Consider the following 23,471-nt stretch of genomic DNA (forward strand, 5'->3'; position numbering starts at 1 on the left):
ATGTTTAAAAACACGCTTTAGCAATGTTTTTATCTTCTTCCTACAGCCACTACAACCATACACACTACAGCTGTGACAACGCGTGGTCCAACAAGTCAGAGGACTCAACGCACCACTGTCAAATCAACAACATCTGATGCAACCAAAGAAGTTATGACAACACAAACAGTCATCTCAACCGCTGCACAAGGTTAGGTTTAAAAGACATTCCACATCATTTCACTCCATGCATCCATTCCTTACATTCAGTTGTTTGGTTTTTTTTCATAAAAGATTCCCTTAAATAATTTATTGTTCTAATATACACACTTTATTTTAGATTTAGCGAAAGAAAATCCCTCCCTTTGCATTTCCCAACTTTTAGGTTCCTTAGCTGATCCCAAAAACACATTGAAGATGTTCAGAAACATAGCTCTAAACCTGTGATTTACAAGCTAAATTTAAATCAAACATTAGGCTCTACATTGGTCATTGTTAATTTTTGATGAAGCATATCAGAAATTGCTCCTTTTTGCTCCTTTTGTCACAAATACTAAGAAAACAAAATATATTATAGGTGACATGTATTAGATTTACAGTTTTAAAGTTATAGTCAGAATATTGGACAGCTCATATATAATTGGGAATTTGTTACCACCATGATAGTCTTTACGTTTTGCAATGCATATTATTTGATTAATTTTTACCTGTTGTAACTCTGTCGGATATCATAAGCTCTGAATTCTTATAAATGTTTACACATATTTTGACAGCAAATTTAAGCTAACATGGATTGTAGATCATAAGCAAAGTTCTTTTTATCTGATCCAGAATGTTCACTTACTTGCGTACGTTTCTGTAACCTGTTGTCTTTATGTACGTTTCTGTAACCTGTTGTCTTTATCAACACTTGATGGGTAGTGAATGCTATTGGCAACCGAATTTAGAAAAAGAAAAGGAAAACCAAGGTTGTTGAAACGTACAAAAGTACAGTAAGTGAACATTCTGGATCAGATACAAAGAACTTTGCTTGTGAGTTTACTATACTGAAATAATATAATTATATACTGAAACCACATAATATACATCTTTTGTGCTCTGCGTGGGCCGTGGCTTAAACATGAATTGGGAATCTTGTTAGTGTTGTCTTGTTCAATCATGTATTGTAGATATTTTCAAATAACTGGTTATAGTTGAAAGAGAAGAATCAGCTAACTTTTATATAAATAATCGTTTTAGTCTATAACATTCGAAATATATAGCCTTACGTACTCATGTATCTGCTGTTCCTAATCTAAACAAGGCATTTACATTCATCTGGATAAAAAAAATCATATTGATTCAAAGGAAATATGTGATGTGATCAAGCAAAATCAGTCGGAAGTCGGAAATATTGCTTTTCAGATACAGCCAAGAAACAAAGGAAAGTCTTTCTTTTGTTGCCTATTGTTTTGGAAACTCTTCACCTAAATGAAGAGATTTCATACTTCTAGTCCAATAAAACAGTACTCACTGTGGACGTTTCGAAGTCTTGCAGACTTCTTTTTCAACACTGATGTTGTTGTGATGATCTTCTGTTTACCGCTGATGATATAGGTTGCTTAGCAACGCGGTTGCCAGTTGGTTTTCCAAGAAGATCGTCAAATGCGTGAGTAAGATTGTATTGCCCCTCGTCCCTGTTCATGATGTTGTCTTGCTTCCTGATCTGAATTGCCTCCTTTATCCATCGCTTATATCTGTCCGCCTCCTTGCCTACTACCCTAGCCCCTTCCCAGTCTATAATGTGATCTTTGTCCATAACATGGTCCGTGATGGCTGATTTATTGACCTTTGATTCTGATGCCTTTCTGCTAGCTCTGGTTCTTACTGTAGCCCCTGCTTTCTCCGCCTCTGCCCGGTGCTCTTCGATACGCTTGCCAAACTTCCTGCCTGTCTCTCCAACATACGTTGATTTAAATTCTCATGATGTTGTGTCCCTTCACGTGCACTCCGATACACAAGGTTCTTGAAATTGTGAGAGAGAGAATAGAGAAAGGTTACATGAAGGAGTACAATAAGACATCTGGTTACAACTTGTCGGTGGATGACGTGGTCGAGTTGTTGGACTTCATCTTATCCACAACATATTTTACCTTCAGAGGTAAGATCTTCAGACAGCTATTTGGGGCAGCTATGGGCAGTCCTGTCTCACCGCTTGCTGCAAATATTTTCATGGAACATCTTGAACAGTCTGCTATCGCCACGGCTCCATTGAATTGTAAGCCTAAGCTCTGGAAAAGGTATGTGGATGACATTTTGGAGGTTGTCAGCAAAGACGGAGTCATACCACTCACAGATCATCTCAACAGTATCGACGATTCGAATTCTATAAAGTTCACCTTTGAGGAGGAGAAAGATGGCAGGATTCCATTCCTGGACACCCTCATCGTTCGTCGGGATGATGGCTTTGTCAAACTGTTGGTGTATCGTAAAGCCACACACACCGACCAATACCGACCGTTACACCAGAAATTGGGCGTAGTAAGAACTCTAATGGACAGAAAAAATAAAATCATCACAGAAGACACAGACAAGGAACAGGAGGAAGCTAACATCAAAAAAGCGCTCAACACATGCGGGTACCCGCCTTGGAATATTGACAGAGTTAAGAAGCAAATGGAGACACCCAGAGAGAAGAAGAACACCAAGAAGGATGAGAACAGCAAATCCCATATGTGGAAGGTGTTTCTGAACGTATAGCCAGGACTTTCAAAAATTACAACATTGCAACAGCTATGAAACCTCATTGTACGCTCAGAAACATGTTGGTTCATCCCAAAGATAAGCGTGATCCACTCAACACCACGGATGTCATATACTCCATGCCATGTAAGAACTGTGAATCAACGTATGTTGGAGAGACAGGCAGGAAGTTTGGCAAGCGTATCGAAGAGCACCGGGCAGAGGCAGAGAAAGCAGGGGCTACAGTAAGAACCAGAGCTAGCAGAAAGGCATCAGAATCAAAGGTCAATAAATCAGCCATCACGGACCATGTTATGGACAAAGATCACATTATAGACTGGGAAGGGCTAGGGTAGTAGGCAAGGAGGCGGACAGATATAAGCGATGGATAAAGGAGGCAATTCAGATCAGGAAGCAAGACAACATCATGAACAGGGACGAGGGGCAATACAATCTTACTCACGCATTTGACGATCTTCTTGGAAAACCAACTGGCAACCGCGTTGCTAAGCAACCTGTATCATCAGCGGTAAACAGAAGATCATCACAACAACATCAGTGTTGAAAAAGAAGTCTGCAAGACTTCGAAACGTCCACAGTGAGTACTGTTTTATTGGACTAGAAGTATGCAATCTCTTCATTTATTTATCAACAACAGTCCTGAGGAAAATGTTCAGTAACACTTCACCTGTTTATATCTTTAGAAATAAATGTTCAATTTCAATGGGTTTCTGCAAAAATATAGCTTTGCACAGGTGGTTTTTTTAATAAAATCATGTAGAAAACCGAAAATTTAAAATGCTCGACTTCAGATCGCACCACATATAATATACACCTTTTGTGATCTGCGTGGCTTAAACATGAATTGGGAATCTTTTTGTTACGCTCTCAAGCAGAAGTAAAATGTTGTAAGTAACGAAAGAAAAGAAATACCAAAGTTGGGTTATAAAATTATAGTTAACATCAAATTTGAGTAGAAAAAGGCCTAACAACAACAAAGTCATTTTTCTTTATTCTTCATATTCCTAAAGTTTTGTATCATTTTACATAACATTGTAACCGGATTTTGTCTTTGCTTTCCCGATTATTAAAATTAGCATTAATCTGATCTAAACTGCTGCCTTTGAAATTACTTGCTTTGTAGGTGAAACAACTACAGCACTCATAAGCACAACTACAACAAAAATGGAAACACCTTTGCAAACAACTATTCAAGAAACGAGCGTGACAACGGCTGCTGAACCATCAACAACCACTCAAGGTATTTTTTAAATGAAATTTAGACATTCATATAAATTAAATGTTTAAGGTATGATTTATTAATGAGGTATTTAGTGCTAGTAAACCAGGATTCATGCTATGCTCTTTATTAACATTTACCTGAACTGAATATTTTATTACGATAGAACGTTGTGATAAAAGTTTGGGACTGGACTTACAACTTGAAAGTGACAGACTCACATCAGACGGATCAAGGGCGAGCTCAGACGCAACCAAGTTGTATTCGCAACAGGCGTGGACTCCTGTTAAACCCAAACCATGGATTGCAGCAGTTTTCCGACAACCAGTAGAAGTGACTTCTCTTCTGATGGAAAGCAATACCAATGACAATATGGTCGTAAAGTTTACTTTAGAAGTAATGGTGCACGGCAGTACGGAGTGGAAACCAATTGTGAACGCTAACCAAGAAATTCGAGTAAGAATTTATTAAGAAAAAACAACACGTGCTTGAATTAGGAAAATAGCTTTTAATGATAATGATTCAATTAATACGTATCGCAATCACAGACTTCACCCTTCCTTTCTTATATTTGCTTATGATATTTGTTAGCCACTCGCAAATTGTATTTCTTTCAGGTATTTTCCAACGAAAATTCTGGTAACAATGTAGACTCATTGGATATCGAAGAAGTAATAACCATGATCAAACTTAATTTTGTGGGACCATTAGAAGGACGTGGCGCTACCATACGTATAGAATTTTACGGATGCCAGAGAGAAGGTTAGATTTTTACTAAATATGTTAAACTATAGACCAAATTTAACCCTACCGAAAACTCTGCATATATTTTCGTCAATACTAATTGGATAAAGATCCATTTTGTTTCAACAGTGTGTCAGACTGTAAAACCCAATTATTATTTATAGGTTAATGAACGCGTATTACTTGTTGGGAGATAACTTAGACAAAATACTGATCGCGCGCTGATGTTGATGAGTCTAATCCACGAGCCCCGAAGGGGGAGTGCATTAGACGCATCAACATCAGCGCAAGTGCATTATTTAGTCTAATTTCTCGAGCAACAAATAATACGCGTTCATTAACCTATTTCATACACGAGAAGAAAAAACACGTGATTTTTGCTGTTTTTTTAAACAAAATATTACACTAAAATATTGGAAAACAGAACCAAATATAAATGCATCAACCCGCCCAAAAATGAATCTAGTCTACGCGACGCGAACGCGTGTGCAAGCACTGCGCGTAGTACGCGGAGTGCACAATATACACAATCAATGCATGGTTTGGATTTTTCTAACGATTGCTCTGATTGGTTCGCGCTATCTTAGAGTGTATGAAGATATGTTATAAACTTGTTGAGTCACAAAATTGAGTACAAATTCATATATTTATTTGTCTCTAATACGCGGAGTGCACAATATACACAATCAATGCATGGTTTAGATTTTTCTAACTAACGATTGCTCTGATTGGTTCGCGCTATCTTAGAGTGTATGAAGATATGTTATAACTTGTTGAGTCACAAAATTGAGTACAAACTCGTGTATTTATTTGTCTCTCCTTTAATTGTGTCTTAAATGGTGCGGTGTTTCGGGCCACATTGGTCTTCTCACTTCATCCATTTTAATTAGGTATTTTGTACTTAAATTGGAGTGGCGTAATTTAAAGACCAATGACGTAGCATGATGACGTCATTCTGTGCCGTACCAAATCCGTAATTTAGATGATTGATGTCAATCAAGTATCTTATCTTGAACAGCAATTTGTTGAAATGTTCTTTGATAGCATTGCTAGAAACTAGCAAGATAAATAAACTAATTTTCTAATAAAAAAAGATAAATAAACTATATGTAATTTGCTAATACCTTTAATTTCACAGTGCCAACAACTATACAGACTACAGTGATTACTACAACTGAAATCACAACTACTACCCCACAAACAACGATTGCACCCACAACAACCGTAAAACCAACGACAACTGCTGCAACATCCACTTCTGCAAGTACCGTTTTTGGTTAGTCCTTTAGTTTTTTTAATATTCAAATGTGCATTTAGTGCAAAAAGGTCTTTATAATTTTTGTATGGGTGGGTTGTGGGTGGGTAGAGGAGTGTGCATGGTGTGGGATGTGTAAGGGTGGGGTGTTAATGGGTGCTGACAACACCCTTAACGTGTTTTTAAATTGATTGTATATATCACAACGTTGTTTAAGAATTAAGTTTGCCACTCTAGTTACCACAGGTCAATAAACTCAAAATGCAACATAATTATTCATCTATTTAATAAGGTGCCTGCTACGAGAACCTTGATGAACTGGAAGCTATCAAAGCTATTCTGACATCGGACGGAGCTAATGCTGAATCCACGAAACTCAATGCAACGGAACCATGGTCACCAACTGGAAATAAACCATGGGTGGCGGTTGAGTTTAAAACACCAGTTCGACTTTCTAGCATCAAAATACAAGGTGATGATAAAGGCAACGGCGTGTTAGCATTTGTTGTCAAGATACAGCCAGTCGGAGAAACTCAAGCTAAATATTTGAAGGATGGCGATGATGACATTAAGGTAACCATTGTAACTAGATTTTAGCAAATCGTCGTGCATCGTATGTGACATTTATTCCGAAAAGTAGTTGTTTTCAGATTAGAAAAAGAGAGTCATTACGCACATTTTAAAGTGCAGAAAAAAGAAGAGCAAGATATACCAACTTGATGTGGGCCATACTAAGATGTATGATTTTACAAGTTACACCAAGGATAGTATGTATGTATATGGTCAATTCCAGCGAAAGCGGACAAAATTCTCTCTATGTTAACTTTCCACTTTAAAATGTCATTAATAAAGGAAATCACGTTATTGATGGAGCATATCATGTCACGTCCAATGTGCTCTCTTTGTGCATATAGGCCTTTACTAGCAAGTCATACCAGGGGACAAGTTATGATGGCTTAAATGAATTGGCGTTACCCACGAATTCAAAGATAAAGCACCATATATGTCACTGAATGTCCTTCAATCAAAATGAAATTATTACCGTTAGAAAGACGTTTGCATGATCTCTCATCATATGTAAAACGATTGAATTCCACCAAAGTTTGTGGACTCTAGAGGCCTTTAAGTCAATTTGGCTAATAATTGTGTTACCCGCGTATCAAAAATAAAATGATCGTTCTGAAAAATGTTAAGTGAATATGCCATAAATGACTATATCATGAAACGAAGTTTCGTTCTATAATTCTGAGGTCCAAGTGATTATTTTATGCAAATACGTTTTACCCATAAAATTCCATAAAATCAAATTTGACGTTACCCACGTATCAACTGTTACCCACGAGTCCAGCAAATATAATTGCCATAACTTAAATTAACATTTAATGACTTTGGACACTGAATTTAGTTTGACAAGCGCTTAAAATTATAAATCGTAAAAATACGCTACGACGGTTTAAACTTTTGTTACCCACGAATCCCGAATAGATGCTAACCTTGAAAAACAAGGAAATTGTTTATTTTAAGTTTAAATCAGCATTATATTCAAGCCATGGGTATGCTATAATTTTTACAGTACTTACAGTTTATGCACCTAAGAAACGCAAACCCCAAACGGTACTATAGTACTTATAGCTTTACCCACGAATTCGGCGTTACCCACGAATCCAAGGATTTACTCGTAAATTATATGTTTCTTATGCATATTAACATTTTGAAAACATGCGAAATAGGTTCCAAAACAGTCCTGTTTAATAGCGTCCTCTTGAAGGTATACTGAAGCTGTATCATGAAGTTTTGATTGATTATCCTAAATTACCATTTTTTGGGTAAATGCAATTGGTTAGAGAAACGAGAAGCATTGAAACACAATGGAGGAATAACCGCATGATGGTTTCCAACCTTCTGTATTATTTTCTATTTTGCCGCTTACCAATACATACCTTCAAATATGTGTTACCCACGAACATTTTGGTTACCCACGAATCCCTACTTAAATTATAGTTAACAATGTATTGATAGTGTTTTAGTTAATAGGAAGTGTTTTAGTTAATAGGAACTGTCAAACACGAGTTAATAGAATATTGATGCATGAAAATATGGAAGGATTTTACTAAAATAATAATATAAAACTGTTTGCACTGTCTATTTGAATTTGGCAACTTCATTATTCTCACAATTTTTATACCCAAAATGCCATAATGATCCATTCTAAATATTCCATGTAGGTTGTATTTTGATTAAAATTCATTTTAGTGCCATTGCAGCCTGAATTATTGACATACGGAAACGTATTATTTTTTTTTTTTTTAAATTAATAGGAATTGCTATTTTCCAGACGCTGTTACCCACGAATCCATCCGAGATCCTCATCCTGCGACGAGATACAAAATCTAACTTTATATTTATATGAAGCATTTATTATAATCTTTCGAAATAATACAGTAATGTTAAATGACAGCCACTTTGGAAAGAGTTCGAAGAATTGACACAATCTTAACTGTACACCTGGTTCTTTCTTAAAATTTGTAATAACCAAAACATTTCTTTGTAGATATATGTAATAAAATTCTATTTTACGTTCAAAGTCTTCACAGATTTCTAGTGTATATGAGTCACACATAAAATATTGAAAGATATTAAAGAAAGTGAAATTTTATGGCGTACAACAGGTGAAAAAAGGCTTGAATTCGTGGGTAACATGCATATGCGCATTTAACACTTTATTTGGTCTAGCAAGAAAAGTTATTTTTTTAGCAATCCGATGGCACTTCCACCTGATGATTCACTAGATATGATCGTCTCATTTGATAAGTCTAGAATTGAAAAGGAAAACATTTTCAAAACGGCCCCCAGAGAGAATTGTGTCCCGCTTTGGCTGGAATTGACCATATACAACGGCCTATATAGCTTATCTGATGTTCATAAGAACACGGTCATGCTTATATTATGTAAAGCATTGTTAGAATGCAAAGGTGATTTTATATACATTCAATTGGCTCTTTTCAGGGACACCAAGAACTCTGAAAAGAGAAAGTCAATTAAATGTCTATCCCTAAGTGGTATTCTGCTCACCCACTTTTTATTTTGCTTGTTTACTCTCGCTAAGGTGGTATATCTTGCTCTTTTTCTAGCCAGTTCATTTCTTTCCAGATGTTCTTAGATTGTATCATTTATTGATCCTTGATGTGTTTTGTATTTTCGTCCATTTCGTTCACCATCTACCCACTACCGAACTAATGTATTACTTTTTAATTAAGAAAATTAGGCAAAACGTTAAGGTTCTTGGGAAACTGTTTTTGCGATACTCTTGTAAAATGGTTATTGCTATATGCACATTTTTTCAGTTCATGTGACTATATTTGACTATAAAGTTCTTCATTCCCCTATATATAGCTTTATTAAGAATTGGGGTTAAACATCATGAATTTGTTCTACTTTCATTAACTGCTTTGAAAACACAAACAAGCTTCTCTCACTTGCGATGTTTTGCACTTATAGCGCGAAATGTTACAATAATGTTAATATACCCGTTAGGCGTAAATCTGTTTATTGTAAGTATACTTAAACAACGGTTTTCAAATTGTAATTAACTATATGAATAAAATGGGTCGTAGACCTTTGATAATTAGTCGCAACCATCAACCAATATAAGTATAAGGGACTATAAATAAGATAAAAATAACATCAGCTGAACTTCAAGACTCGACATAGAGGTAAACAACAGCTCAAAAACATTATATTTGTCTTTGTACTGTACCAAATCATCTTTAAATATGGGCGATAAAGAATTCATTAGTTCTATGTTCCTCTTGAGTCACTTTAGATTAACTCAAAAATGTTTTTTTACAAATTAAAAATATTAGCAATTGGTAGCACATTTTGATTCACACAAAGTGGTCCTATTTACAATGTAGACTGCTGCCCTCAGTCGTCAACCATCTGGATTGACGACTGAGAAAACTACGTGGAAAAAAAGTGACGGATTTTGCAACAGGATTCCTGTGGCATAGAGCGTGCGCAGTTGTGTCCAAATTGACCTTTTGACCGAGTTCGTTGTTTTTAGAAGTTCAGAGCGCGATCTTTTCACAGCGGCGCGGTACAGCGACGCGGTATACGGGCGCCGCTAGTCAGTCGCGCTACGGCGCACAGCCAAAGTCGCATTGAATACTTTTCAGAAGTCCGTCACGATATGGACTGTAAGATAATCAGTCGTCACTACGAAGCATACACAGTACATGCGAAGTGTAGACGGCTGATTGGAATTAGTCTATTTACAATGTCAGATACAGTTTACTTTGGTCACAATGGGTCACTATGAACTCAGACAATGCAGTATGTCTGCCTTACTTCATAATTGAACTCTGCATGCTTTGTGACATTTGATGGACAAATAGCCGTCCCGATAAAGATCTAATTTTAGGTTATACAGAATTTTAAAATAAACCGTTATTTTTCTGTTGTCGTCGTGCAGTTCTTTTCGGTGCAGAAAATAGATGATGCAGCTGATATAATTGAAGTTCCTGTCAATAGTGGAGATGAGGCTATTCAATTAGTTGAAATTGTTATTGAGGCTCCGAAGAAATCCACCTCATTACGTTTTGCACTGATGGGATGTGCAGAAGGTAATTTTTTTCAGTTTTAAGTTAATTTAGTCATGCAACCTTTTTACCGTTATGTTTGATATATTTTCGTAACATACTTATCTTCTCACCAACTTTTTTACAAAATCGCAACACTTTAAAGTCTGATTAACTGATTTACCTATTCTGGTTTGCACGTATTGTTATGTTCCTTTTACAGCACCGACCACAACCATCACTACTACAATCACTTCCACTTTATCGTCTGTGACTCCGGGTAAGAATACTTACAATATACTTACAGCATTTGTTATGCAAAACTTGCTAGAAAATGTAAATTAATTGACCCTGGTTCTAATGAGGCCAATTTTGTAACAACCGCTTCCCCTATACATCAATTTTAACGCCTAATAACGTTGTTGCAACTGCCTCCCCAACCATCCATTTTTGTTATGCCTAACAACGTTGTTCCAACCGCCTACCCTTTACATCCATTTTTGTAACGCCTGACAACGTTGTTGCAACCGCATCCAAATCCATCCATTTTTGTAATGCCTAACAACGTTGTTGCAAACGTCTCCCCTATACATCCATTTTTGTAACTCCTAACAACGTTGTCGCAACCGCCTCCGCATCCGTCCATTTTTGTAACGGCTAACAACGTTGTTGCAAACGTCTCCCCTATATATCCATTTTGTAATGTCTAAAAACGTTGTTTCGACCAACGTGCTATTTTCATGATATTTATGAACAGACCAGACCTGATAAGAAAATGTTTAAAAAAGGGGTTAACACATAACCTGATCAGGAAATGGGTCTTTGTGAATGTTTGTTAAATTAGGCAACCTTAGATAATTTTAGTTGAAGGACACTTTATATATATTTGATCATGAATCGTGTTTTAGATATTTGCTTACCATATAATATCACGAAATCTGCCGAGGTTTGCATATCAATTAAATATTTTCTCAAATTTAATAAGTGAAGGTCATCATTCATTCTTTTTACTATAAAATTGTTTGTGGGGTCGACATTTCCTGATCTGGAAATTTGCCCAGGCTGATGAAAGAAAATGTATATTTTCACCTGAATATCAAGCCCCTTCACAGGACTAGAGTTCTGCCTCTGCTTCTGCTTCTGCTTGAATACTCCTCAACGCTACAATTGTAACCAGACGAGGAGGAAGTTGTGCGCAATGCGTTAAAGATGTTATGCTTGTTGACTTTGATAGTGGTTCAGGACCTCTTGCTTAAATGACTTGGTTTCTTCAATGGTTACTATGTTTTGTGGGATAATGTTCCAATCCTTGATTGTGTTTGGGAAAAACGAGTTGACCCAACAGTCCTTTCTCCCCGGTGGTCTTTGGTAGGCTTTGTTGTTGTTCTTTCGTGTGAGGCGTTTCACCGGCTGCAGATAATTTTGCTCTGGGGTGGCTGCCTGACCGTTTGCGATTTTATGCAGAAGTGTGACTCTGTTGACCTTCCTACGAAGCTCAAGTTTATCCCATCCAAGGGATGTCAACATGCTGGAAGGACTACTCTATCTACTGTAGTCTCTCTTCACGAATCTTGCCGCCCGTCTTTGTACTGATTCAATCTTTTTGATCAGCTCTCCGTTGTTTGAGTCCCATACTGTACAATTAGGTTATATGTGTGTTTTGCAACCCTTTGTCTCGGGTTTTCATTTATTTATCTGTCTCTAATCAAAGCGTCAATTGCTTCTGTTTATGTGTTCAAAGATGCGGACTGTTCTTTTTACAGAGTGGTTTTTATTACGTACATTGTTTGACTTTGTGTTAAGATGTTATTACTTTATTATGTATTTAATTGACATATTATGTACAACTAACGAACTATTTTGATTTTACAGTTTGTACTGAACCATTGGAAATGAAATGTGGATGTATGAAGACTTGTAATGATATAGGCGATGATGCTTACAAGTGTACTACAGAAAACTGTGTTGAAGATTGCTACTGCAAAGAAGGATTTGTACTGAATAACGGGCAATGTATTAAAGAAGAAGAGTGTGCTTGTTACTATAACGGCAAAGTTTTAGAGGTATGTTATCTAAGAGGACAAAACCTGTTATTAAGCTTGCTTTCTTTTAAAGCCATCATGTACGATCGTATAATATGAATTTGGTTAAACCAGATTTTTGAGCATATTTGTAATGTTTTCAAAAAGTGAAGGGCACAGAAGGTACCTGCTTCCAGTAATAACCCGGTAAACCTCGCAATACCGTATTAGATTAGGAATTCTTCTATATACAAACATATTGTTATTTAACCTCGTACGTTGCACCTTGCATTCCTTGGTTAGAAACCAGCTTCACGTCATTAGTCCAAGATGTTGGTGGACGTCCTCCTCCTCGTCGGCCTTCCGTAGCCCCTTGCAAAATTTGTTTTTCTACACCTCCATTTTTCCTGACAATATGGCCAAAGTGCTTCAGCTTTCTCTCCATTATGTCGTTTTTGATGGTTAGACTTGTGCCAATCTTGTCGAGGATCCAGGAATTTGTTCTCCTGTCTTTCCATGTCACTTGCAGAAGCCTCCTGTAACACCACATCTTGAAAGCATTAACTCTTTTCCTATCATTCTTTATCACAGTCCAAGACTCGCATCCGTAAGTAGCAATGGAGAACACAGTTGCACGAAGTAGGCGTACCTTGAGGTCAATGGATAGGCCTCTGCTTTTCCATATGCTTGACATGTCCTGCACAGTTGTCCTTGCAATAGCCAGTCTTCTCTTAATTTCAGTTGTGCTGTCACCGCTGTTGTTAATTATTGAACCCAGATATTCAAATTGCTTCACCTTTTCAATCTGCTGTCCACCTATCACAAACCCATCACTTTTCCGATCTCTGTCTACAACCATTATTTTTGTCTTCTTTGTGTTCAGGAGAAGGTGTTTTTTCTTCGATTTTAAACATGAGAGTACTGGGCATTACAATTATGCAAAAGGTAGAAATTTGAGGGCGTCGCTGTGGAGCTAATCTCACATTATGGTTTTAAATCAATTTTCACTTTAAAATTGCACTATCCAGCGGTAATACAATAATATTTTTAAGTGTTGCAGTATTATCCTTTACACAAATCTGTCCTCGACCATCAAAACGTTTAAATAATGGGTTCAGCTATAGCTCGCGCATTATATATGTTTTACTGAGTGTAGAGGATACTGCATTTACCCTTTATTTCTTAATTAAACATAAACTGTAATATGCTGATTGCTTCTTGCTGAGCATGCTGAGTCGCTAATTAGCTGACACGTCAATAAAACGTAACATACTCACTTGAAATGTTTTATCGGTAAATCGTGAAACTAACATGGATAATATAATATGTAATATTACATTTGTTTTCGTTTTTACTACTTTCATAGTTTGGCGAAATGGTCAGAGTAGACGACTGTTCCAGCGCTTTCTGCGACGAGGAAACAGGCATTGAAGTTGTAGAAGAATGCAACATCGAAGCAAATATGTGCGAGGAAGGTTTTGAGCTTAGAGATAGGCCAAACGAGTGCTGCAAATGCGAACCAGGTTGGTTACTAAAAATTTACAGTTATTTATTACCTTTTACATTCGCACCAAACAAACCACCATATAAAAGAAGCCAATTTGTAGGAGCGTACTGGAGCCAACGAGCCAAGGGTAAAATATTCTCAAACCGTCTCGCCGACCCGCTTCTAAAATTGCTTTACCGGAATTTGCTAATTCAATGCTAAAGTTGGGAGAAATTAGGACAATGGTGGTCTAAAACCGGTCCAAAAGAAGATGGACATTATACGTTTTGGCCAATTTTGTCCCGATATTTTGAGCCAGAAGGCCTCCCCCCCCCGACCCCTGGACCCCACCGGTACGTCTCTGCTTTTAACAAACCGCATTGTGTTGGAGGTGTTTTGATCGTAGGAGCACGCAAACATCACCCTAGCTGTTTCAAGCCTGCAAACCCGTCTCCATCCATATTAAATCAATAAATGCAATATATTTGGTGATTTAAAACCATATTTAGACCTTACACCTTATACACTAATGTTACGAGTATGTAAGGAATCCCAGCTTATCTTAAAAAACTTGCGTTTGCACGAATTGCGGATTGATATAGCGGGGTGCTCCCTGAAGTTACATGAAAGCTAGAAATACTTTACGTAACTATGCAACTCATTAATGAATTAATTGCATATAAATATACAAGTCCAATATGAAAATACAAACAAATAGATTGTTCGATCTGTTCCTTTGATCATTGCATATTTGAGGCCAGGTGACACGAGGTCGAAACCATATCGTTATACCAAATAGTGCATCTCTATATTTATTATTCATATGTGTCCAGACATGGATAATTATAAATTTATTTATTTATTTTATCTCTATCGTATCGCTTTAGAATGTACCAATGGCACATATTGGAAAGAAGATTGTGGCTGCAGTAGAATGTGTGATGATCTAAGTAAAGTATGTGATAAGAAATGTGAACCGGCTTGTGCATGCCCAGAAAGTCTCTTCTGGAATGGTGAGGAGTGTGTCGAGAAAGAAATGTGCCATTGCGAGCATGCCGACAGAAAGGTAACACAATCTTATAATTGACCTTTTCGGTAAATCCCATAAGCCTGTGCGAGTACACCTGATATGTCGTCATTTGACGTCATGTTGACTTGCAATGCGCAGTAACGATGTTCGATAAACGACGTGCGCATCGGCGCAGATCAGCGTGACGTCAAATGACGACATCTCAGGTGTACTCGCAAAGGCTTATGGGATTTACCGAAAAGGTCAATTAACATTATAAATATACAGTCATGTTCAAATTTTGTATCGTACAGACTTGACATTTAATATGGAATATTTTTTCGCAAAATTCCAAGACTGGTCTGGAAGGGCTCTCTGCATAAACCGCACGAGCAAAATATTAATTGGGGTGTGTCGGGAAATAGTGTAAACTAATATTTGGACAGAAAATGTGCTTTCCATTAGTTTACATTATGGCCATAATGTAGTGAATTAGCCTAAAAATTTCAGCCTCCATAAATCCGCCATTTTAGGCAAATTCGCTATATTATGACCACCATAATTTAAAATTGTTTTACGGGAAAACACGACCAGGGACTTCGTTTTAGGTGGTTTTTGAATCTATCAAACAATAGATTTACCACTAGTAAGATAATACAAAATAAAGCACACAGGTATGTATAATGTTGATAAGCATTCTGCCATGTAATATAACACCACTTTCCTTTAATTTTTTGTTCAATCATTCCCTAGCAATGAATGTGTTACAAGTGGACTTTTATACATACTGGATTTCAATCAATTTGTTACAAGACTCAAATCATTGAATATGTTACTTCTTTCAAACATGCTATTTTTCACATGCCCAATAGACACAATAATGAATTTGAGTTGTTCTTTCATGCATATAAATGTCAAGTCTTTTGTATTCATATATTCAATTATTTTACACCATCTCCCGACGCACCCATTAATGCCCGTAAAGACAATAGAAATTTTACATATAAATATCAAGTCTGTATTCTTGAATGTTAAAACAACACATTCCACACCATCCAACAACAGTTTCGGATGAGTTTCATAAAATTCGTGTGTCTAATCCTGTTTTGGTACGAAATTGGTCCAGCGGATTTTTATGTTTACCACATAAGGCCAACGCACAATTTTAATTGAACAAAATAAAAAGGCTACATTCTTACATATTGTCGCTGGGCAACAAAAATCTCACATGTAAATTTGGTCTCCATAATCCAAACCTCATAATTATGAAGGTAAAAATTACAAACAAAAAAATTATTATGTCACGATTTTCTCATTTTGATACCAAAACGGTTCAAAATTAAAGAATTTACATAGAAAATACTGGTATTTGTTTATTGATATTTATAGTCAATTATTCAGTTTACAGTTAAAAAGAAAGTACCAGAAGGTGTGTTAGGACATTTTTGTCAAGCAAAAAATTACCAAATTTGCACATGAGGTACTATACAGGGTCTACTTTTGTCACTGTAGGTTTTGTATTTGACCTTTGGAATAGCGCAACTCTATGACCTTTTCTCGTTTAGGCTTCAAAATTTAAAGTTCATAATACAATACAGTAATTCTCACACTCTTGACGAAGTCGTTATAAGAAAAAGAAACATTTTGGGCAATTTACTCCTTTAGGATGAAGATTCATGGTTCGAAGAAGATACATGCAAACACTGCAAATGGAAGGATAAGGACAACTGTATATATCAATGCGGTGAAAGGTGTCTTTTAACGTGCGATGACCCCAATGTAAGTATTATTACAGTTTTTTAAACCAGCCTTCCAGTAGTGATCATTCATAATTTAAATCAATATGTCACCTTGTCATTTCCCATCAACGGCATCATTAAAACCACCAACACCGCAACATCATCATTATTATCATCAACGGCGTCATTAAAACCACCAACACCGCAACATCATCATTATTATCATCAACGGCATCATTAAAACCACCAACACCGCAACATCATCATTATTATCATCAACGGCATCATTAAAACCACCAACACCGCAACATCATCATTATTATCATCAACGGCGTCATTAAAACCACCAACACCACAACATCATAAAACCACCAACACCACAACATCACCATTATTATCGTTAACGGCATCATTGAAACCATCAACATCACAACATTATCATTATGTTCATCAACGGCATCATCAAAACCACCAACACCGCAACATCATCATTATTTTCATCAACGGCATCATTAAAACCACCAACACCGCAACATCTTCATTATTATCGTTAACGGCATCAAAACCATCAACATCCAATATTACCTTTGTTCATCAGGCAGCCAAAACCGTTGTTAAACCGTGATGAATCACACTTTTTCTGTAGCGTATACGCGAATGCGAACACCAAACTCACGCGTTACGCGAGAAACGCGTAAATCACAACATCATGCCTGGTTCATTTGTGCGTATGCAAAACCACCAACACCGAATTCAGTATTTTCAGATCATTAAAACCACCAACACCGCAAATTTTCCGTTTTATTCTCATAAAATTTATGATGGTATTAACAGAGAAATCATCGAAGTTTTTGTAAAGCTTAGTCTCGACAATTGATTAACTTTGACATTTCCTCGTAAAATAATCGTGAATTATACGATCTTTAGCTTCTTTTCGTTGTTGAAAGGATTCAATCATGTTTCACCGTTGTTCATCACCGTTTAACAAGATTGTATCTTATTTCTGCGTGGTTTACTTAGCTCCTCGCAAAGTAAACCACTGGACGCGGCGAATCAGCCGTAAAGTCGGCCCCGTCATCGTTGTTTTATTTCGGTGATGAACAACGCTTTAAAATGATATATCATTTGACTTCAAACGAATCCAAATCAACGGGGTTATCATTAAAACCACCAACATCATCATTATTATCAACAATGGCGTCGTTAAAACCACTAACACCGCAATATCATCATTATTATCTCGTCACACCCTTGTTGTAATCTTTGAATGTGTGTACCTCAATTTTCTTTGCTTACAGATGACATTAGTAAACGAAGATAAAGATGATGGCAAATGTTGTCACTGTGTACCAAAAGGTAACATTCATGCAAAAGTCTTTCAGATACCTTACCCAAGATTGTATCTTATTTCTATTTAGAACTGGAGGAGATTGAATTAAAGCAATATGAATTTCATTTGACAAAAGTGTGATATATGGGATTATTAGCTTAAACAACGTTATTATGTCAAGCATATAAAAGTTGAAACGCATTTTTTACAGGTTTAGCTAAAAAGGTAAAGGTTCTCGTAGTTATACCAGTTATTTTTGCTTCTGTATATCCTAAATAAAGACAGACATGTCATAATTGGAACTAGCAGTAATAGCTGTACCGGTATATTTTAGCTTTAAGACCTTATTTATTGAAATTTGTCGAAAAGACTCGATGGTCCAACATTCCAAAGAAAATGCAAATTCAAAAGTTTGCTGCATTGGATGCACTATTGATTTGTTACACAAAGCGTTCTCGAACAAGAGAACTAGTGCCGTGCTCTCTATTGAATAGAACATTAAATACAACCTTTAAAGGGACTCGATCTTTTGTGCGTAATTATAGAGGGCCAGGGGATTAAATCTGTCATTAAAAAAATCATTTGAAGAAGTCAAAGAGCCCTAAGAATAAAAACTGTAGTGTAATTCACGCCAGACACAATTTCTTTATATGACAAAAATTAATTTTTGTAATCGATCAAAAAACAAACGTTTTATATCAATTTTAAATTTAGCCTGAATCCGTAAATATGGTACCTCTCGCCCTTTTTTAGGTCAAGACTGTTTTTACCATTATTCAGCGAACCATTGTTGAAGCTATTTCACATACATGTATAAAACATTCTAGAAAATGAATGATGTCATATACTGTTACAATATCTTTTGTTGATTTCGAATGATAATGTCATGAAGTCGCAAATTTTAAGGTCAAATTCCTAAAACCAAAATAAAACATTTACGCAATTTCATCATCACATCAATGTCTTTATTATTTGTTTGAAACCTTTCCCAAACGTTCGTGCTCTTTATGCATAAAACGGCTAATCTATCTTTACAAAACGCGTCTTTTTTTAGTAAACAAACGGCTAAAGATGGCATTATGAGATTTATCAATTATCATTACCATCATCATTATCAACTGCCACCGTGGACGAACGGTAAAGCGCTAGACGCGTAATCGAAGGAAGTTTCGAATCGCTGGTTCGAATCCCAACGATTTTTTTTCAAATTCATGATCGTATTCCGAAATGAGTCACTTGTCGGTAAATCGTGTATCGTATCCTTAATTACATCCCTTCCTTTGATTAGGATATACAGGGTTGAACATATTAAAGTAGTACCTATTTTTGCGGGCTGTATGCAATGCTTAATTTAGTCTCGGTCCCAGCCGATTTGTGCTCCTTCGTCACTAAACAAACCGTCTGGCGACAACCTCATAGTACGTCTTTCCTGATTGGCTGAATTAACTCAGTAAAATATTGGGTTGCCAAATAAGGCAAGTTGGTGGACAGCCATGCGGTGATATAAATCGCCGTATTAATCAACACAATGTATGTGAGTACGCGTTGCGAGTCGCTGACATGAAAGGCGATATCAGACGATTGGCGCCTCAGTGGCTGCAAGCTAGCGTACATTTTGCGTTTGCGGTATCTACAAAGTACGATGTTTGTGTCACTTACACGAGTCACGCCCTAATTCATCAGCCATAGCCAATTGAAAACCTTTTTATTTGGAAATTCATTAACCAACCCTCGAAACCTTCGAAACTAGTCTCATTCGCAGCCAAGTTTACGGTTACGCTACCTTAGCCTGAGATGCAAACAGTCTGCCAATGAACGACGAACTGTTCATCTTTGTCATGATTGACTTAAGTGTTTAATTTTACTGATGATTGTCATCCAGCTGGTGACGTCAAACAAAGCTTTCAATTGGTCGATCGGCTTTAGACGGCTACTTAATTATTCATGAGCAAATTTCCCCCGCCATCTCGCCAGCTGACTGAGGTCAAGTCAATGCTGCATTTCTTGCAGAACGTTGTCAATATGAAACGGCGTTGATAAATACAGGCCATTGGCAGACTTTAGTTTGTGTGGAGGAGTTTGGACCAAACTGGCTGCCGTGGAGACTATAAACCAATCAGCAATCATCATTTCGGGGTTGTCGCCAGACGGTTTGTTTAGTGACGGAGGAACACAAACCGGCTGGGACCGAGACAATGCTTAATTCACATATGAACGTATGAAGACATTTTCAGACCACACCTGTGTCAAAGAATTCGAAACCTTCGAAACTAGTGTCATTAAATAATTTGAAGTAGATTACGTGGTGTAAACAACCTTAGCCTGAGATGCAATTACCTGAAGTGAACGGCGGTCAACGTGTGTCATCAGTCAGTAAGACCATGTCATGATTGACATTATGAGTGTTTAATTTTACTGAGTATTGTTCATAGTTGGTAGTAACGTGGTACCCATAATTGCGATTGTTCCGGTTTCTTTACACAAAAAGGTACAAAACTTTTTGCCAAATTTCCCCATACATTCATAACTTCTATTCTTGCGGTAATTAGTAATGTTCCATTTCTTGCAGAACGTTGTCACTATGAAGGCGATGCCCCTGATAAATACAGAGAGGTGTGTATAATATTTAGTACTTAAATATCTCACACATAAAAAAATAAAACAGAAAAACAAGAATAAGAAATACAGAAGAGGGAAATTGGACAAAAATACAAATCGGGATGTGTATCCATGCTAAGACACGAGAGGGGTTATACGAGCAGTGGAACAGAGGTCAGTGGTTGAGCACGACCGAGCAAGGAAAACAACTGGGGCCTAAAATGGGTACACTTACGGTGGCTGGTATAATTATCAAAAAATAATAATATTGGTAGAATTTAAACCGATACACACCACTAAAATTGTTCACTTACGTGAGCTTTCGACACGACGACTCTGTGTCTTTTTCAAACTGATGGTGATTGGGTTACTGATCTGGGTTGTCACATGACAACATGTTCATAGACAGGAGGTAGCTGGTGGCTGCCTTTGTCCTTATTGAGTAAACCGGGTGGCGTCTGATGTTAATGACTTCCCTTACACCACGGTTAAACCAGTTGGAGTCCTGATCAAGCACTTTAACATCCTTCCACGCGATGGTGTGCTTGAGAAGCATTTTTAAAATGATCAGACAAATGTTGTGTTACGATACCAAAGAATGTGTTGTCTTTCCATCATAGAACTTTATAGACCCCATGCAATAAATCAGCAATTGAAATGGCAACCATCTTGGATGTACAGGTTACTTGCATATATTTCAGAATGACATTTAAATCACTTGTTCGAATCAGGCCCTGCAGCTCTTAGTACAAAAGTGGCAAGGCAGTGTATCAAATGCACAAGCTGATTAACGATATTAGGTTTAAACGGCGACATACATGTATTGGATTGTTTTCGCACAACATTTTGCCATTATTGTGTTAATTTTTGTTCAGTCGTCAGGTATAAATTTGTATTTTTGGTTATAAATATACACAGGTAAATGAAATATGGCGCCCAGACGTTTGTAGAGAATGCGAATGTACACAAAAGAACGTGATAATGTGTGAAACCATAAAATGCCGTGATCCACCGTGTGCTGAGGTAAGTTTTATGATTTATTATGTGTTCGCTTGTTAGGCAAACCCATTTCCTGGTTCGCTGTTGGGCAAACCCATTTACTTATTACCGGTACTTATTATTTTTATTATTATCATCAACTCAGAAATCCAATAGTATTGCCAAAGCAATGTCTTGTGTGAAAGATATAACTGATGCCACGAATATTTACTTTCAATGACAACCATTCATCGCTACACAGATAACCATTGGTTTAATAGACAATCTCGAGCGGCAGTAGCCTACAACAAAAAGCGTATAACGTACCTACGGCAAGCTCGCATCCGGGACTCATTTTCTTAGGAAATTAGAGTGTATACAACAAATGTGATGTCATCAAACAAATTCAGTCGGAAGTCGAAAATATTAATTTTGAGATATAGCCAGAAGTAATTTCCTTTTGTTTTCTATTGTTTTGGAAGTAAACACTCGAGGGTCAGAAGTTCAAAACCGGGGCGGAGAAAACCTTCTCTCCTTCCCATTTGGCTACAAAACATGGAGATAGGATTAACTTTTGAACTGATACTTCTTTGTGGGTGGATTTTTGGAACACTTTGCAGTGCATGAATACTTTTCACTATATTAGGATAATAAAATGTTATTCTTCGAAACTTTAGTTACCAGCTGCTGAGAAACCGTGAGTGGATCAATGTTTGTCATATACCTATTATTGTACCTATTTTAATTTAAGACGAGAATATTCATATCTTTACAAATTTATTCATCATAATTGGTTATATACTAGTAAAGGGTTGTTATTTGTTTCTTAATGGTCACATTTATAGGCGTATTAAAATGGAGGTTACATTTAAGTTTTTATAATCGTTTATATTTATTGTTTTTAATTTTTTTCAACGTTAACTTTTATTAACAGGGCTATATCACAGTCGAAGAAAATGGAGAATGCTGCCCATCATGTGGTAAGTTGGATGAAGTATTATTACTTGAGTTTTGGGTCGAATTCGGCATGTTGTTGTATCATACAGGCTGTAGCAAAATGATTGGTCTACTTTTTCCAAATGCAACATTGGATACTTTTGAAATGACCAGAATATGTAAATTATGTCTTGTTATTAAGTCTACTAATTATTTGGATCTTATTGAATTTTAATGTGTCAGACTCATCCATTTCAATGAAACTGATGTGTACCAATCATTTTGATACAACTTGTAGCATATTTATAAAGTTTACGTACTGCTATATTCGGCGTATTTATTTGACACATGCACATCCCTTTTACCGATTGGTTGTTTCACATGCTGTCCAGTTTGAGCTGTGCATCACATTTCTTAGTGATGTAAAGAATGCTGTAGAAACGATTTAAGCGTGAATTTGATATCTAAATTAATCGAATTTAACGCGTTCAATAGAAATTAACGCGTTCATTAACAGTAACGTTTTCCTGATATATTTCACAGTGCCTAAACCAACAACGACACCAGCAGTAGGTAAGGAAAACGTTAAATTATTTAATTAAATTTACCCTTTCTGGTGAAATCCGGAACATGACAACATTTTGAGAGATGAGAAAAATGAGCTTAAAGAAAAGCTAAATTTGTATCATACTATGTATAGTTTAAAGACATGGTTCTATACAGTCTGCAAAGCATTTCAGATAGTGTCCATACAATCGTGCGGGATACATCCATTTTTGTTTTCAAATACATTGCACTGATCGGGAATTAACAAAGACAACTGACAATTATTGAGTATAATAAGTCATTTTTTGTCAA

At 36.6% G+C, this 23,471-nt stretch overlaps 2 protein-coding genes and 1 long non-coding RNA gene across 3 annotated transcripts; all 3 read left to right on the top strand.

Moving 5' to 3' along the window:
• Positions 1-1,944: 1,944 nt before the first annotated feature.
• LOC140145156 (uncharacterized) lies at positions 1,945-2,718 on the top strand. Its single transcript, XM_072166931.1, has one exon. It carries the CDS (start codon positions 1,945-1,947, stop codon positions 2,716-2,718), a length of 774 nt encoding a protein of 257 aa, XP_072023032.1.
• Positions 2,719-4,296: 1,578 nt separating this feature from the next.
• LOC140145157 (uncharacterized) lies at positions 4,297-13,152 on the top strand. Its single transcript, XM_072166932.1, has 8 exons — positions 4,297-4,396; positions 4,558-4,702; positions 5,823-5,960; positions 6,232-6,512; positions 10,411-10,561; positions 10,740-10,796; positions 12,389-12,579; positions 13,129-13,152. Exons 1-8 carry the CDS (start codon positions 4,313-4,315, stop codon positions 13,150-13,152), a joined length of 1,071 nt encoding a protein of 356 aa, XP_072023033.1. The 5' UTR covers positions 4,297-4,312.
• A 4,917-nt stretch (positions 13,153-18,069) lies between these two features.
• Positions 18,070-21,716, top strand: LOC140145159 (uncharacterized). The gene is made up of 3 exons (XR_011857997.1): positions 18,070-18,127; positions 20,671-20,714; positions 21,618-21,716. It is a non-coding gene; the product is annotated as an uncharacterized lncRNA (long non-coding RNA).
• The last annotated feature ends 1,755 nt before the right edge of the window (positions 21,717-23,471 follow it).

Source organism: Amphiura filiformis, unplaced genomic scaffold (genome assembly GCF_039555335.1).
Source record: "Amphiura filiformis unplaced genomic scaffold, Afil_fr2py scaffold_154, whole genome shotgun sequence".
NCBI classification, from domain to species: Eukaryota; Metazoa; Echinodermata; class Ophiuroidea; order Amphilepidida; family Amphiuridae; genus Amphiura; species Amphiura filiformis.